Genomic DNA, 17,189 nt, shown 5'->3' with positions numbered 1-17,189 from the left:
AAGGGCTTGCTTGTGAAAATGAGAAAGTTTGATAGGCAGTCTACTGCCTCTGCATCCATGGTGGGTATCACGGGGGGCATTCATAACCCCTAACTGCCACCCTCCAAGGACAATGACTGTTATTTTAATTTGTTTCTTTAATAAAAAGGTTCATCCTCTCTTCCCCCAACGTGTCCCCCCGTCATAATCTGTTCTGATGTTGGCACTGTTTATAACTGCATGAGAAAAAAATGCACCATAGTGTTGAAAAACCAGAGGTGGGTATTTCAACCAGCTAGATGAGTATAAAGAGTCACAGTCACAAAGTACTTATAAATGACTAGTTTGAAACAAAATCTTTTTATTCTCTGGATCAGAACCACCGACCTTTGTCAAAGACCAAATTAGGGAATCGTAACCAATCGTAAGTCAGTATTAAACATTTCTTTACCCAGTTTAATTTGAAATTCTGGTCAATTGCCTGAGGACTGAATACATCAAACCCTCTGTCAGTGAAGCTGCAAAAAAATGGCCTTTCAAATTTAAGATAAACTGTTACTATTTGCAGACAAGAAGGCTTAAAACTAACAACATTATCCGTCAGTGCAGTAAGAAGTTAAGTAAAGAAGTAAAATTGTACTTGGTAAGATTTCCTAAAATTTGTCTAAATATATGAAAATGATAGTTGCTTAGATTTCCATTATTTGCAGTATTTTAAATTAGAATATTCCCTATAATATAGTGTGTTTTGTTATTCCAAATAAATCTGAATTGTAAGGAGTCAACAGACTTAAATAATTTTCATAAACATAAAAGTCAAAATGCCTGGTACACTAAATGTAATGTGGCCTGTTTTTCCCACTGTGTCAGCAGAATCTTTCCATAAATTGTTAATCTCTTTGGAACCAATCATTCAATGTTTATACTGAATTCAGATTAGGCTGGGATTTTTTTTATTATTCTCTGAGTCTGATTTGCATATGCCGTTACCAAGAGACACCCTAGGAAAAAGGCCAGGACTGGATCTCAGGAGATCCCGAGAAAACATCGAGGGATAGTGGTGACATCTTTGCTATTGCCGGCTGATGTTGCACTTCCTCTTCAGGCCAGGAGGTCCAGCATACATATTCCTCTGTTTCAAAAAGTGCACCTTTATCCCTGCGTTCGCTGTAACAGTAGGGGCGACTTCACGATGTCATCCATTCCAGCCTAACACTGTTCTTAAACAAAACTGCAAGTCCCCCCTCTTGTGTAAGAAACAGATTATTTCTGATCCACCCCCACTTGGAATGTGTCAACATATTGCTCCAATAACAATATTATTTTCAGCATTAGCTTTTTGTCCAATTCTTCCCTCCACAATCTCTAGATACTCTAGATACAGGGACCTGCCCCATTGCTGTATGTCCCTGAAAAGGTGCTTGGCCATTTTCTGCAATGTGTGACATGTCTACTAATCATTAGATAGAGTAACTGCAGCTATATGAACTAAGCAAGATTTAAATGGATAGACAGTGCAGTTCTTTCTACATAAGACGTTTGTTCCTAGCACAGCGATCCTCTGTTAAATATTTTACGTAGTAACCAAGTAATGTCACCCTCATCCATTGTGTGTGTGGAAATTATTTTTTTTAATTTCATATGGGGTTCATCCTGCAGTCTACCAGTATGTAGGTAGGTTTAACAGAGGTTTCTAAATAATACCTGAGGCGGCAAACCTGATCTGACCCTGATACTGCTTGCTTGATACTAAGACATTCCTCAGTAACTGGACTGGCACTGTTGAAGTGATTATGGGAGATCTTCCAGTCTCCCACTAAGAGCTTATGGCCCGACAGCCAGTGAATGCTAAGCAGAAACTGGGAATGCTGCAGTAATGACAACGCAAGTGCTATAACCAGCGTGTAAGACCTCTGCCTGTGCTGAAAGCTGGAACACTGACCACCACGGAGACCCCATGTGGGTGCCTGCCCAGAGAGGACACCAGAGTCTGGAACCAAAGTTTTACACGGGGCTTAACGCTGAGAGTAAGTCCTCTTGCCAATCCGACAGGTAGCAAAGGGGATATTTGCACATCTGAGCAAATATGCTTACAAAGGCCAGCTGGGCCCAGACTCAGCATACTGGGGAATGAGAATGATGATATCAAACAGCCTAGCAGATATGAAAGCTAAGATACCAGTAACAATCAAGCCCTATACTGATCATGTACCAGTGACCTCTGACCTCACAAATAAAAAGGCACAAAAATACATTTAGTAAAGAAATAATGGAAAGATTCTAATATATTTTGCTATTTTTTAAATTATTATTATTTAATTAAAATAAAATATTATTTAATAAAATATGTAAAAAAAAATCAGTAGCAGTTGAACATTTATTGTATATTGATAAAACCACTAGGGGGCACTCGAGACACAGTTGGAATGTGTCATGTTAACAAACGTGCAGAATAAGTTACTGCTGAAACCTAAGACATGGTTGAATGAAGTGATCAAGCCAGAAGGAAGGTTCTCCTGTCTCTGCCTCTAACCCACACTGGATTAAATACGAGCATCAACACTTCTGGTGGTGCTAGTGAGTGACCTGCACATCCTGGCTCGCCAGGCATGTCCAGACAGCCCCCTAGACAGCAGCACGACTGAGACTGCCATCTGCTGTCGGTCCTGCTGCCCCAGCGTATCTCCACCTCTGTCTCTCTCTAGCTTGTGTTCTTTTAGTGACTGTTGTATTTATTGCTTTTTATCTAACCATTTTGTTACTATATCATCCATCCATCCATCCATCCATCCATCCATCCATCCATCCATCCATCCATCTCCTACCGCTTCTCCGGGTTGAATCGCGACGGCAGCAGTCTAAGTAGGGAAACCCAGACTACCCTCTACCAATTTTTACTGGCTTATTCTTTTATAACTTTAACATTTTCACTTCATATTGTATTTTATTTATTTTATTTACGCTGTGAGGGTCACTGCAGATACCCTTTGCAGTTGGACTTTGACCTTCTCCTTAGTCTCTTATTTAAAGCCACCATTGCTTTCAGAGTCTAAAAAAGAGGAATGGAGTGTCTAACAATAACTGTATGTTGTGTCTTCCACTGTAGTCATACACACCTGCCTAGTAGGGAGGACACTGGTAGGATCCAGTTTGTTCCCAAACTCCCTGAACCCTTCACCCTCCTCGACTATGAATGGCTGTCAATATTTCACAACAATGTTCACCAGCTTTTGCATGCTTGAAGCTGTGACAAGAAGAATTATTACATCGAGATAAAGTTATGTATTCATCTTTTGTAATACAACAGGTGTAATACACCTGACAGACATGTCAGATGTGTATAAAACAGATCTTTGCATTTAAACTATGGAGTTGTCATCCCCCCCCCCCCATATGAAATTTTCTCCCACACCCTTGTCCATGACTAACTTGGCTGATCTCAAATTGCTCATGTAAAGCGCTGTAGTATGAAGTGTAGTTGTTGTATATATACCAACTCCGTCTCACATAAACTCCTTATCTTTGGAATAAGAGAAGTTTACACGCTGTGTGGTTAGTACTGATGGCAAACTCCAAACAGTGTTTCTAAATCTTTGCCATACTTCTGTAAAGGAACATTAAGTCCGTATCAAAGTGACAAAGTCACGTATAAAATGACTCAGAAAGTCATTGTTTTGATACTTCTCAGTTGTTTCACTGCATTCGGTCTCAGTCTGAGCACAATGAACAGTTTATAATTTTATAACTCTTTCTAAACTGCACCTACCATGTGGTGTGAAATATACGCAACATGTTCCCAAAATGAAGAAAACTTCCTTTTAGCAGCTGGCTAGATCGATCTAGACCGACACTAGGACGTACTCAATATCCGCGAGCTGCTCCCCAACACAAACCCACGAGGGGGGATTTCCCTTTCCATTTGATTGGACACATTTCGTCAGCCATTTGGGCGGGACTCCACGCACGCGGCGTCAAACGTCGTCGATGACGTCATCGGGTCCGGACGGTAGGAGAGCCGACCTGCGTTTCCTCTGAAGGAGCCTTGATTGCTGCTCCGAGTTACGGTGTTGGTACCGAGCGCAAGGCGCCTCGCTGGAATGAGGTACGTGCATTGTTACCATGATATGTCTTTATCACCACAAATTAACTATACGACTCTCCATAGAAAGCCACCGTTTAAGTCATAAACTAATACTTTTTCAAGAAAGCTAGACAGCTAACAGGTTTTTCGTTCGTGCACCTGTAACATGCAGTCATTTCAAAATGTAACAAGATTTGGAGACCTTATGAAATAATATTTGAAATCTCCTAACACTAGTGTCATTTTAGTAGTTGTTTTTTGTTTTCATGGTAAGGTTTGCAATCACCATTTGAAACTACGAGTGTTGTCTTTAACACATTACTACTGTGCAATACCCTGCAGATTCATATGCAGGAACTACTTCAAACTTTGGGTGTTTCGTTATGAAATAATACATCTTTGATACTGCTTTGATGCTGTAACCCTTGAAATTGGCAATACCTGCCTACACTTGATATCTACAGTAAATAATGTGTTATTTAAATCATGTACACGCGATACTATGTTTTAACGTGATTATTTTGCACAGTTTTCTCATGTGCTTAACACAACACTGACAGTCAGAAAACAGATAATGTTTAAAGTAATACTTGACTGTCGTAAAGTAAGTGTTGAACGCGAATTTGGCACAATTCAAATGTTTCTTGTACAATAATATCTAGTAAACCCGGAAAGTTTATTCCAAAGGTTGCTTTAAGGTTTATTAACCTTTGACAGTGATGGTAGCCTGACTACTTTGTTTGCATGGATACTGTTTGATCAATACTGCCGCCGGCCACATGGCGTAAGAGATCACATTGCGCAATACTTTTACTGTAATTTTACTGTTTAATTTGTCATTTGCTCTGTACATGTTCTAGGGAACATTCTCTATGTAAATATTTAGTTGGTAAAACCTTAACCCTTGTAAATTAGTAAATTACAGATACTGTCCTTTGCTTCTTGTATGTTTGCCTTTTCTGAAGTAGTGAAAAGGTCATTTTTCTTGTTCATAAACTGCTTTACAATTAGTTTAGTATCTACATTTAGTATCTACTTATTCTTAGAATAAGGTGAATAATCGGAATGAGATGATTAAACTTTTGCGATGAGATGGGTTACTCGGTGGCGCGATGTCCCGCTGTGATCCGCCCTCTAGAGTTGAGGATTTAAATTGCACCTCTGCTCTCTGCGCATGGAGTCTGCATGTTCTCCCCATGCTTTGTGCCTTTCGTCACGGTATTCCCGTTTCCACCGGCAATCATAAGACATGCAGTTTGACAAGCTGGTGTCTCTCAATTTTCCTATAGACTGTAATTTCGAGTGTGTTCATGAGTGTTTCCAGCAATGGACTGGCATCCCCTCCAAGGTGCAGTGCAGCGCTGAGCTCTGTACTTGTTGAGATAGACTTCAGGGTCCTCTGTGATCCTGACCAACATAAGGGTTTGGAAAGTGGATGGGTAACATTTACCTTTATCTTAGAGTAAACGAAATGTAGAACGTTAAAAAACAGGTCAGTTATTTTTTTTATTTAATTCAAATTGATTTAATGGGTTCCATATGTATATATACTGTTCAGACATAACATTCAAACCACCTGCCTAATATTGTGTAGGTCCCCCTCATGCCACCATAGCAGCCCTGACCTGCTGAGGCATGGACTCCACAAGACCTCTGCAGTGTCCTGTGGTATCTGGCACCAAGGCGTTAGCAGCAGATCCTTTAAGTTCTGCAAGCTGCGAGGTGGGGCCTCTGTGGATCGGACTTGTTTGTCCAGCACATCCCACAGATGCTTGGTCAGATTGAAATCTAGGGACTTTGAAGTCAACACTTTGAACTGTTTTTCATATTCCTCAAACTGTTCCACAACAGTTTTTGCAGTGTGGCAGGGAGCATTATCCTGCTGAAAGAGATCGCTGACATTGGGGAATACCATTGAGGGGGTGTATTTGGTCGACAACAATGATTAAGTAGGTGGTACTTGTCAAAGTAACATTCTTGTACTCGTAGATGCCAGGACTCAAGGTTTCCCAGCAGAACATTGTACAGATCATCACGCTGCTGGCTTGTCTTCTTCCAATAGTGCGTCCCAGTGCAATCTCTTCCCCTGCATACTGGGAACACCCCACAAGACCTGCCATTTTGGGGATGCTCTGACCCAGTCGTCTCGCCATCGTTTGGCCTTCCTCATGGTCGCGCCGATCCTTACACGTGCCCATTTTTTCTGCTCCAAAACACCAACTTCATGTTTCTACCTGTTCTTACGTAATATATAATGGCACCGTTAACAGGTGCCATTGTAATGAGATAATCACTGTTATTCACGTCGTTTGTCAGTGGTGAATTGGCTGGTTGGTGTGTTTTTTTTCTCTAAATAAGTGACTTTTGCAAAAAAAAAAAAAAACCTGCAGTAAAATAGATTGGGAAAATCTTTGCTGTCCCCAGCTGCCATGTGTGACGCATCATCATGCCCTAACCGAGCAGTTGGGTGAATGTCTGTATCGTAATCTATATCCAATCAAGGCTAAAAGTACCGCAAAGCTTAACGTTAGTAAATCAACAGCGAATTAGTGAACTTTTATGAGCAAATTTAACAGTGCTTATACTCTTTGCTAGAATACTGCTGTGTTTGTCGCTGTTGGTATTAGGTGGATGTGAAGCATAAGTGTCAGAACCAGCGTTTGCTTCTTATCAGACGTAATTAGGGCTCGGCCCTTATTTCAAACAGTGCTACAACTGAAAAATATTTAAATTCGTACACGTGAGTGTGGACCATACATACAAAATGATTTTGAATGTTACCTTGCAGGAGTGAAAATTCTCAAAAAGTATGTTTAAAAATGTGATAAAGGCTTAATATATAAAACCATATTTTTTTACATTTTAAAATGGTTGAATTCTGAGTTGCTGTGATGATTTTCCCGAGCGGTTTTTCCGCTCTTGGCTCTGCCAGCAGTTTTGGCTGTTTTAACAGTTTGGCTTGTATAAATCAGGGCTTTAATTTGCTGTCCTTCGCCGGCATTGAGTCTGGTTCCTCTCAAGGTTTCTTCCTAATAGGCAGTTTTTCCTTGCCTCTGGCTTTGGGCAAGGACAACGTGAAGCACTTTGAGGCAAAGTAATGTTGTGAAAATTGACTATACAAATAAAATTGAATTGAGTTGAACCTGAATAGTGCTCTTAACATTGTGCTTCTTAGCAGTAGTAGTGCTGCAGCAGTATATTTGATAATCAAAGCTGATCTTATTGAAATTATATCGATTATTTCATCATTTTCGTGCAGACTATTGCTGTATGTGTGTTACACTGTAGTTTGGTTTTATAATGTGTGTATTTAATGTATTCATTAATGTATTATTTATGAGCACTATAGAAGAGGTGTACAGTTTTATACAAACATTTTTAAATATTAAATCATCAGTGAACTTATTTCTGTCTTACGTTTTTTTTTTTTTAAAGAGGGCTATATGATCTTCACCTTATATGAATCATCCATCCATTTATCATTTGACTGATGACTTATTTGTCCACTTAGTATGGTGTATGTTGCCAGGCCGAAAGCCTTAAATGAACCTGTGTTCCAAAATCATGATGAGACGAAAGTAGTGATGTTCTTCTGCTCTGTCCCATAATTCTAGGTAGAACGCAGTGGAGGCCATCTTGGAGTGATGATGTGGCGGGCACTGTTTACCTTTTTGCTATTGGACAGTGTATGTACGCAGAAGGGCTCCAGCAAGGAATCAAAAGGCCATGTGTCTGTGGTCATTGTGGGTGGCACGGGCGATTTGGCCAGGAAGTACCTTTGGCAAAGCTTCTTCCAATTGTACGCTGATCAAGTCAGCAGTGGGTATAGCTTTTCCTTCTATGGCGGGGGTCTTTCAGAGGCTGCAAAAGGCAAGCCCAAATTCTTTCAGATTCTGAAAAGCCTGGCGTGCTCGTCGGAGGTGTCGGAGGAGCGATGTGCTCTGCTAAAGGAGCAGTTCTTGAAGCTGGCTCAGTACCAGCAGCTGAACACTACAGAAGATTATGAAAATCTAGCAGGAGATATCAGACAGCGGCTGGAAAATGAAGAGCTGGCAGAAGCTGGCCGGCTGTTTTACCTGGCCGTTCCTGCATCCACGTATGCTGATATCGCTGAGAAGATCAGCCGCAGCTGTAGACCTGGCCAGGGGCAGTGGCTTCGGGTGGCACTGGAGAAGCCTTTTGGCCATGACCTGGACAGTGCCGAGCAACTAGCCACGCTGCTGAAAAAGTCACTGCATGAGGATGAGATGTTCCGGATAGACCACTACCTGGGAAAACAGGTATGAATCAGCCTGCTCTTCATTACTGCTACATCTTCACCTGCTGCATTCAGTTTGCTTGAAATGTTGCTTCTGTTGATCTTACAATGTTATGTGCAGGCTGCAACAGGCAGTCCTATAGTGGTTGAATGATTCGGCGATGGTATGCCACTGCAGATGGGATGGCTGTTCTGATAATGACGGGCTGCTGGGTGAAAAAAAAAAGCTAATTTCCGTGGTTCCAAGTGATTTTCTGCATGATTAATCGAGCTGATTATCTCCACGACCCGATTTTAATACGTTTTTATTGTTCCTAGATATTGTTTAATCACAATTATAATCATTATACTTTCATAATAATTAGATCTGTCTGTCTGTCTGTTTCTGGAGGGGTTTTTTAAACAATCGCCATGATTAATGTTTAACTCATTATATCAAAAAATAGTAATATGTTACCTTAAGGAAACCGTTCTGGCCATTACAAATTAAAAAAAGTACTGTTCATTTTGCTCCAATGGCAGGGGTCCTGTGGTCATAACATCACATTTGGATCATGCATGTGTCATTTTCCCACCTGCTTACACCATGGACTGTGGAATGTATCTGATCCCCGGGGGGGAGGGGGCATGACATCCTGTCCCCTTGTCTGTTTGCTTTTCAGAAATTCTGATTAAACCACCTGTCACTTTATCCTCTTCCCTGAATAGTGTAGCCCTGCTCAGCGTACGATACACTTTTTTCCCTTGCGACGCATGTTGAGATCTGACTGATGCTGCCAACATTGTACTTTTAAATATACAATCTACAAATACAGGAGTGCTGGATATAAAATATGACGTGGAAACACTCAATGAGTGCTCAGTGCTGTTTGCCGTGCCTAAAAATCACGTTTTGTTTTAAAAAAACGTGCATATAATTCAGGCTTTTCTTAATAAGGTTTTATTGGTTTACATTAAATTATTAGTAGGTTATTTTTTGCATGTTTGTTCATCATCGCATTCTTAATTATGCCCCCAGTTACCTGATCTGGGGTCCGTGTGACCCTTGGCTGGCCCTCCTGTTCTGTGGTCCATGGCTCACACTCACCAGTTATCTGCATTTTTGCAACATAACTATAGAGAATGTTTTGTTGTATCGTCTGATCTAATTTATTGCCCATAACTTCAGTTGAAACATTTTTAGAACAAATCCATAAATAATGTTGCAGGCTTTATTTTTTTTATGTGTCCATTATTGTACATGTTGGACATGTATATTATCATTTTTTGTGAGATTACTACAGTAATTATAATTATTTTTAGGACAATCTTTATTGGGTAAGTGTGACATGCAATCGAACATCAACATGCTGTTGTTACTAATACTTATCATGAATGCTGATAGGCTTCCGTTATAAAAGAAATGTTAAGTGCAAGTGAATCGGTGAGTCTGGGAGTGAGCATGCCAGCAGCATAGGAGCGGCGAGCGACTACAGTCCTCGGTACCTGATCTTCTTGAATCATGTTGAATGAGCATATCTTTTAACATGATAAAACTACTGCATTGCAATTTGAATAAGCACTGTGGTTTACAGAAACAAGACTTAAGTTACAGGGCCAATGGGTTTATACATACATAGTTTTTTTTTTCTATCATTGATAAAATGGTATTGTCTTTTCAATGAAAGTTACATGAGACCGTGGAATGGTACATAAGAAGGAATAACCAAGTATGCATTTAGTTTGATTCTTTATCTGTTTCAAATATATATTTTTTGTATACTTCTGTGAAAGGTGGTTTCCCAGATATTGCCATTTCGGAAAGACAACAAGAACTTCCTTGACCCCATCTGGAACAAACATCACATAGAGCGAATGGAGATAGTTCTGAAAGAAACTCTGGATGTTAAAGGTGCACTCTCCTTCTGTGAAAATCACGTGCGATGGACCACAAAACTAAAAAAGATTGAAACAAACAAAAAAATTAAACAAAATAATCTAGTAATGTCAGATTAAATGCAAATAACTCTTGTACTGCAGGACAGAACTCCTCCAATAGAACTTTCTGAATAATTATACAAATAATTTAACAAAAGCCAGTACTGTGAAATTACACCTTCATATAAGAGTGGTCTGTTTACGCCATTGTGCTGCTTTCTGTAGAAATGTTTGCCATTTTACCAATTAGTGACTTTTGCCTGAATATTGACTATAATGCTTTTTTTGGGTGGGAGGGTTGTTGGATAACTCAGTATTATTGTTATATTATTAAATATAACGATAGACAGATCGATCTTGATATTTTTAAAATAAAATGTGGTAGATATCACCCAGCCCTAAATGGAACGTAGAATTCATGCATTTTGTACTCGCATCATTTTCTATTGTTCACAAAGTGTATTGTGTATTGTTCACTGTTTTACAAAGGATTTCCTATTACTGATTTCAGTGAAGAGAACTGAACTTTTACAACATTAAGTGTCACTATGAAGTGTGATACAAATTGCCTTTTGCTTAATGTGTCTATTCTGTTTTAGGCAGGGCTCAGTTTTATGATCAGTATGGGGTGATCCGGGACGTGCTGCAGAACCATCTGACGGAGATCCTTCTCCTTCTGACGATGGGAGTCCCAGCCAATATGAGCAACAGCGATGAGATTGTCAACAAGAAGCTGCAAGTCTTCAGCTCGTTGAAGGACATCGACCGGACTAGTGCTGTCATTGGTCAATACCAAGCCTACAACTCTGAGGTACAGGAGGAGCTTAACAGGACCAAGGAACACATCAGCAACACACCGACCTTTGCAGGTATATAACGCACAAGGAGGGCTTTTCGGTTGATGTCACACTTACTTTCTGTGTGCTTTTGTGAGCGCGTATCACCCAATACACCCATCAAGGTGCGTTTTCAGATTTATCTTATTTCCACATACCTTTTGGATGTTTCAGCGTACCATGGGGGGGTTGGGTTGGAGAAATATTTTTGGATGAAGATTTCTTAAAATGGGTGAAATGGATTGTAAATAAGATGGATTTTCCTTTGTTGGATCTGTCTGTTTGATAGCAGAGATCATCTTCTGTTCTGATGATATTTAAAAAAAAAAAAAACACTTTTTTTTAAACCCTCAGTGGTTTATAAATTATTTGTCTTTATATGTTTCTACTGGGTCTTTTTTATGGCTGTGATCTAAATCTAATATTTATTTTTTATTACAATTATATTCCCTTTTTGCTGTTGTATAGAATTACGTACAATTGCTGAAAAAGGTAGTCATCTTGTGCTTCATTATAATATCACTAGCAATCATCTTTGTTCCCTGTAGGTGTTGTGGTTCTTGTCAGGAACACTCAGTTTGATGGAGTTCCTATCTTCTTGACCTCTGGGAAGATGCTGGATGAGCAAGTGGCCTATGCCCGCATCCTCTTCAAGAATGAGGTCTTTAGTGTTCGGAATTCCAGCAGCCTCCGGTGTAGCCCCAAGCAAATAGTTTTCCTCCTGAGACATGGTATCCTACAGCGCTCGGCCATTCTCGTCAGCAAGAATCTCTTCAAGCCTACTGTTTCAGATGATGGCTGGAAGGAGGTGACAGGAGAAAGAGATACTGCCTTGTTTGGCCTGCCCTTGTCAGGTTACTACATCTACATGCCCACGTTCCAGAGGGAGGCCTATGAGTCTGTCGTCTCCCAAATCTTTCATGGCAGAAAGGACAGCATTATCCGAGTAGAAACCATGCTGGCTTCCTGGGCTTTTTGGACTCCCTTATTACACAGCCTAGCACAGCAGGCTCCACGCATATATCCCGGAGGCACTGACACGGAAAATCTCCTCGACTTCCAGCGGCAAGGCAGGAAGATTGCTTTCACAAATGAAGCTGTAATCTTGAGCTCACGTGACTTTGTTGGGGGGTCAGCCACAGCTGAGAACTTCCAGGTCATGCGCGGCAAGTATCGTGACTCGGACATGGTATCGGCCTGGCCGGAGGAGCTCATTGATCGACTCGCTGCTGACCTGCAGGCAGCAGCCGAAGAGGCCGTAGAGGGTGGTGGAGTTTTCCACCTGGCGCTGTCCGGAGGCTCCAGCCCCGTTGCCCTGTTCCAGCGCTTGGCTGTACATCACTACTCCTTTCCGTGGCAGCAAACGCACATATGGATGGTGGATGAACGTTGTGTGCCATTGTCAGAGCCTGGCTCCAACTTCCATGCCTTGCACGAGAACCTTCTACAGCATGTACGGCTGCCCTATTTCAACATTCATCCTATGCCTGTACACCTCAATCGACGTCTTTGTGTGGAGGAGGACGGCGGCCCGCTGCTCTACGAGAATGACATCTCCCGATTGGTCAACGGTTCCAGTTTTCACTTTGTTCTATTGGGTGTAGGTTATGATGGACACACAGCTTCACTCTTCCAAAGCACTCAGCTGGACACCCATGCGTACAAGTTGGTGGTCCTGACGGAGAGTCCGGCGAAACCGCACCAGCGCATGAGCCTTACTCTAGCTGCCATCAATCAAGCTCAGAGGGTTGGTGTGCTGGTGACGGGTAAAAGCAAACATGAGATGATCATTCAGCTGAGCCGGATAAAGGATGATCCACAGAAGTGGCCCATAACAGGTGTCAGGCCTACTGGTGGCAAGCTGGTGTGGTATATCGACTATGATGCTCTTTTAGGCTGAAGGCCTCGGTCACTGGTGCAATTCCTCTAAATCTACTGAAACCAAATAATTTGAAAATGTGTATGTATATGTGATTTCTTTTACGCGTCAAAACCCTTGCACAACTATCAAGATTATTTTTATTTTGGTAAAGGTAATGGACAAATAATTGAATATATTTTAGGTTCTTGGTGTTGCACTGGTTTTGTGCGTTTCATCGTGTGTAATGGTTTGATTTTCATGATAAACTATTGAACATTTTTGAATTGGCATTCAAACAAGCCTCAGAGTATTTGAATATGCCACAGTGTTTTCAAAACGATTCTTTTTTTGATTTTCCCTTTAAATTCAACATTTCAGGGATACTTTTACTCTGTGTTTTAGTTTGAATACCAGCTTGTGCATGATTTGTTTGCCATGATATGGCCAAAAAAAGTCACCATTTGAATTTAAATCGGCAAATACTTAAGAGCCAGTGACTGAATCATTATTACAGCTCAGCATCGTTATACAGCAATAAAGTGAAGTCAGCTGAGTACCAGAATCTACTGGATGGCCAGGTTACACCATCATCCATGGATTTTTTTTCTTCCCTAATGGCATGGACGCATTCCAGCATAATGATGCCTACGTTCATCTTGTTTAAACTGTGGAAGAATGGTTAAGGAGCGCGAGGAATCATTTTCACACCTGATTTAGCCTCTGCAGACTTAACCCCATTGAAAATCTTTGGGATGTGCTGAAGACTTTACGGAGGGTCCAGCTCGCCTGTCATCAATACAAGATCTTGGTCAGAAATGAATGCAAATCTGGATGGGAAAAAAAATGTTGCATAAGCTTGTGGAACCAGTGCCTTGACGGATGTGCGCCATGATGAAGCTAAAGGCGGTCCAGCAAAGAATTCAAACGGTGACTTTTTTTTTGGCCGGGCGGTGCATATTTTCACATCACAATGAACATGTCTTATGTGTAATAGAACGCATGAGTTCAAATGAAGAAATGATTTGTAGCAATTTTGAATCTCAGGAATGTTTGTTCTCTATTTCAGAGATAATTGGTTGCAAACGCCTATTCAGGGTTTTACAGCATAGATTAATGTAGATAATTGTTGGAAATTGATGGGCCTTTTTTTACAGCTGCCTAGGAAAATGGTGCTGAAACTAGTGATTTTTTTTTTTTTATGAATGGAAGTTCCATTTAATAACGTGTTACGGTCTTGTCTATTTCTATCAGACCACTCTGATAGAATGGCTCTGTTTGCTCTTGCGTTCTGAGGAATCCAATGCTAATTATTGTCTTCTTGTCTGATCATTACTGGACAATGTGGCCAATCCATTCTTACATAAAGAAGAATTTGCAATCATACTTTACCTTTAATTTTTGTTTTGCCTTTAACATTCCGGGTGCTAATTTATCCATCTTTCCTCAGTATTATTTTACATTATCTTTTCCAGAATTATAAAGGTTATTTAAAAAAACAAAGCTGTCTGGTCCATTATATGCCATTGATCACAAATTCCCACTTACATGCTGTAATTCGGCTTAGATGACAAATCTTTAGTCAAATGCTCACCTTGACATTCACAAGTTCTTGTTGTTGATGAAAGTCTTAAGCTCAAGATGCAGAGAGGATCAAAACATTGGAAGTATCGAAAATATTTTCATTCATAGTCTGAAGTCCAAGTGTATATTTTGGCCATATTCATCCACTTAATTCCTATACAGTGCCCTCCACAATTATTGGCACTCAGGGTAAACATGAGGGAAAAAACCCGGGTATAAATAAAAGAATTTAATTTTTTTTTTTTTTAAATATATAACCGAACCACAGTTGCTGGCAACCCCTGGAACGTCCATGTTATATCTATGCTGATTTCTTTGGTTGAGTTGCCTTAGATACAAGAACAAGAAAAAAAAACAAACTAAAAAGAACAGAGAAAAACCAAAATCATCAAAAACAAATAGTCACAGGCCTCGGACTTTTCTTCCCACTCGTCTTCCCGCTTATCCTGGGTCAGCGCGTTCTGGAGGAGGCTCGCGAATGTCACAGGGGTGACTCTTCCTTTGGCCGCCCTCGAAACAGTGAAGCTGGTGTAATGCTATTTTAAGTGTTTAGTGAAATGCAAGTCACAGATATAGTGCTGCTTGTGCCCCGCAGTCTCATGTTAGTCACATAGCGAATGCTCACTTAGCAATATCTATCTACTGGAAAAGGTTAAGTATCTCTGGGATTACTGCTTTGCACTGGGTTTGTATGCAAAGTATGCAAAGGGTTTATGGCCTTTGTGAATTCCCAGAATCCTTTATCCTCCACAACTGAAAAGGCTTAAATTAATGGCTGACACTTAACATCCACAGACATGTGAAATATGGGGGAAAAAAATTTATTTGCACATTTTCCACGATTTAACGTTTTCTACAACATTAAAAAAAATACAAAAATGATTTCAGCAAAACAGAACTTTAAGGCTGCATATTTCATGCTTTGTAAACATTTCATCCCATCAAAAATATTGCAAATACACAGAGAAAGCTTTGTTAAAAAGCACTTTTACTGCACTGAAGAAAAATTGACACAATCCTGCAAAACACAAGGTACAGTAAATTTATGTAATCTGTTGTGGATGATGTGTTTTTAGGGGTGTAAAATAATGTCCGCTAAAGAGAATATGTGCAAACCATTCCAAGACTGACAAAGACAGACTTAAACAGATGCTAGGAAATCTACATATATTCAACAAGGAGGAAGATTGGAAAAGTCATCAAAAAGAATCATTGATTACACTGAAACTACGTCTGTGCTGTTTTCTGCTGGTTAGCTGCAGGTCCTCAGTCTTTCACGTTTCCATTTTCATAGAATGGATAATAGATTATTGTCATTATGCATCCATACTAGGGATGGTAAGATTCACCGATTTGCATTGGTGTACTGGCATAAAAGTTCATAATGCTATTGCCCTTATCTGAGTCATATCAAATCGCATTACTAGCTGCTTCATATGTTTCTTTAATGTATCAGATCACTTGCAATACATGGAGAGGTGTATCGCATCAGACTCAGTGACGGGGATGCATATCCCTAATCCATACATGTGGCACCTCCTATGAAACTTTGCTGCAGAGTCAGTAGAAGATGCTGAGACCTTTTACCAAAATGTGCTGCTGGAACCCCAGCACATCTACATTTAGAGAAATAGCTTGTAATTATTCTAGGTTTAGAATATGAAGTTGTATGCATTCCTTAGCCACTGAAACATCATATATCAGTGGTAATTATCTTCTGCCCTTACTTATTAACAGAATATGCAGGGTTTTTGCTCCAGCTATCACCAAAAATTAGCTGAACCTGACTAAGCCGGAAATGTTTTATTCATTTATTGTAAAATGTTTTGTGTGAAATTTCTAATAGCAAATACACCACAGCTCTAAAAGTGTCACGTGTAGCACAAGTGTAACATGTAGCAACAATTATTGTGTAAACTGCATGGACAGCTAGAAAACGGTGAATGAACTTTACCACATATTTCTACTTTTGAAAGCGGAATAAATCCCGTAAGTCTTCTTTTGGACATTCTTTTGATTGTCTGCATAGGTTCTTCATAAATATTTTGACACTCAAGATACAAAATACAAATGGATCTAACCATATTTGAAAAATACAAACATAAAGAAATACAAATAAATAGATATTTAACTTCATCCAAAATGGATGTAAACACTTTTTTAACACAACAAGTGTTCTTTTGCCTTTTTATCCACAGAGTATGACCAGTTACTCATTGAAATTCCACATACATTTTTTGTGAGTTGTGCATCTTTTTCAATAAATATAAAATTTCCAGTGTAAATACAGAATCGAAATGATTAATATTTACATGAATTTTAAGAACAACCCCTGTCCTTCTTATCAGTTAAATTAAATATTTATAGTCCCAAGGTTGATTCCTAAAATGATAGTAAACATTTGTCCTTTGTGTCCATAATCATCTGTTGTCCTTAGAAACACTGTGGACCATCCAGTTTACCTTAGTCTTCCAGCTCTCACGGAGTGCCTCATTAAATTTCACTTTGAAGTTCTTCAGGGCCTCCTCTTCTGACTTTCCCAGTGCTAACGAGTCCTATGAATCAATAGAAAAAAAATCAAGTAAATAATATAACATATAAAATGACAGCATGTTCATTTACAAGCACTAAAGGTAACACTTTCTACAAATGCCTGGAAGAATTCTATAAGTATTT

The 17,189-nt window shown here is 39.9% G+C and overlaps 2 protein-coding genes across 4 annotated transcripts in view; one reads left to right on the top strand and one right to left on the bottom strand.

Moving 5' to 3' along the window:
• The first annotated feature begins 3,957 nt into the window (after positions 1–3,957).
• h6pd (hexose-6-phosphate dehydrogenase (glucose 1-dehydrogenase)) lies at positions 3,958–14,432 on the top strand. The gene is made up of 5 exons (XM_049023310.1): positions 3,958–4,081; positions 7,675–8,340; positions 10,092–10,209; positions 10,835–11,104; positions 11,620–14,432. The coding sequence occupies exons 2-5, from the start codon at positions 7,705–7,707 to the stop codon at positions 12,969–12,971; spliced, it is 2,376 nt and encodes a 791-aa protein (XP_048879267.1). The 5' UTR covers positions 3,958–4,081; positions 7,675–7,704; the 3' UTR covers positions 12,972–14,432.
• An 886-nt stretch (positions 14,433–15,318) lies between these two features.
• pik3cd (phosphatidylinositol-4,5-bisphosphate 3-kinase, catalytic subunit delta) overlaps positions 15,319–17,189 on the bottom strand; it is a 31,744-nt gene continuing 29,873 nt past the window's right edge. For all 3 annotated transcript variants that reach the window (XM_049023308.1, XM_049023306.1, XM_049023309.1), the window contains one exon: positions 15,319–17,068. In XM_049023308.1, the coding sequence (XP_048879265.1) occupies positions 16,934–17,068 (135 nt within the window). In that variant the 3' untranslated portion in view covers positions 15,319–16,933. The remainder of the gene's footprint in view (positions 17,069–17,189) is intronic.

The sequence above is a fragment of the Brienomyrus brachyistius genome, chromosome 8 (assembly GCF_023856365.1).
Source record: "Brienomyrus brachyistius isolate T26 chromosome 8, BBRACH_0.4, whole genome shotgun sequence".
Classification (NCBI taxonomy): domain Eukaryota; kingdom Metazoa; phylum Chordata; class Actinopteri; order Osteoglossiformes; family Mormyridae; genus Brienomyrus; species Brienomyrus brachyistius.
The sequence above is the reverse complement of the archived record's forward strand: the minus strand, read 5'-3'. Positions and strand labels throughout refer to the sequence as shown.

Bases quoted from the DNA above. Each gene is read 5' to 3' on its own strand.
- h6pd (XM_049023310.1), top strand. From the start codon at position 7,705: ATGATGTGGCGGGCACTGTTTACCTTTTTGCTATTGGACAGTGTATGT. The intron at 10,210-10,834 runs GTGCACTCTCCT...ATTCTGTTTTAG, and splicing joins AGAAACTCTGGATGTTAAAG to GCAGGGCTCAGTTTTATGAT. The intron at 11,105-11,619 runs GTATATAACGCA...TGTTCCCTGTAG, and splicing joins CAACACACCGACCTTTGCAG to GTGTTGTGGTTCTTGTCAGG.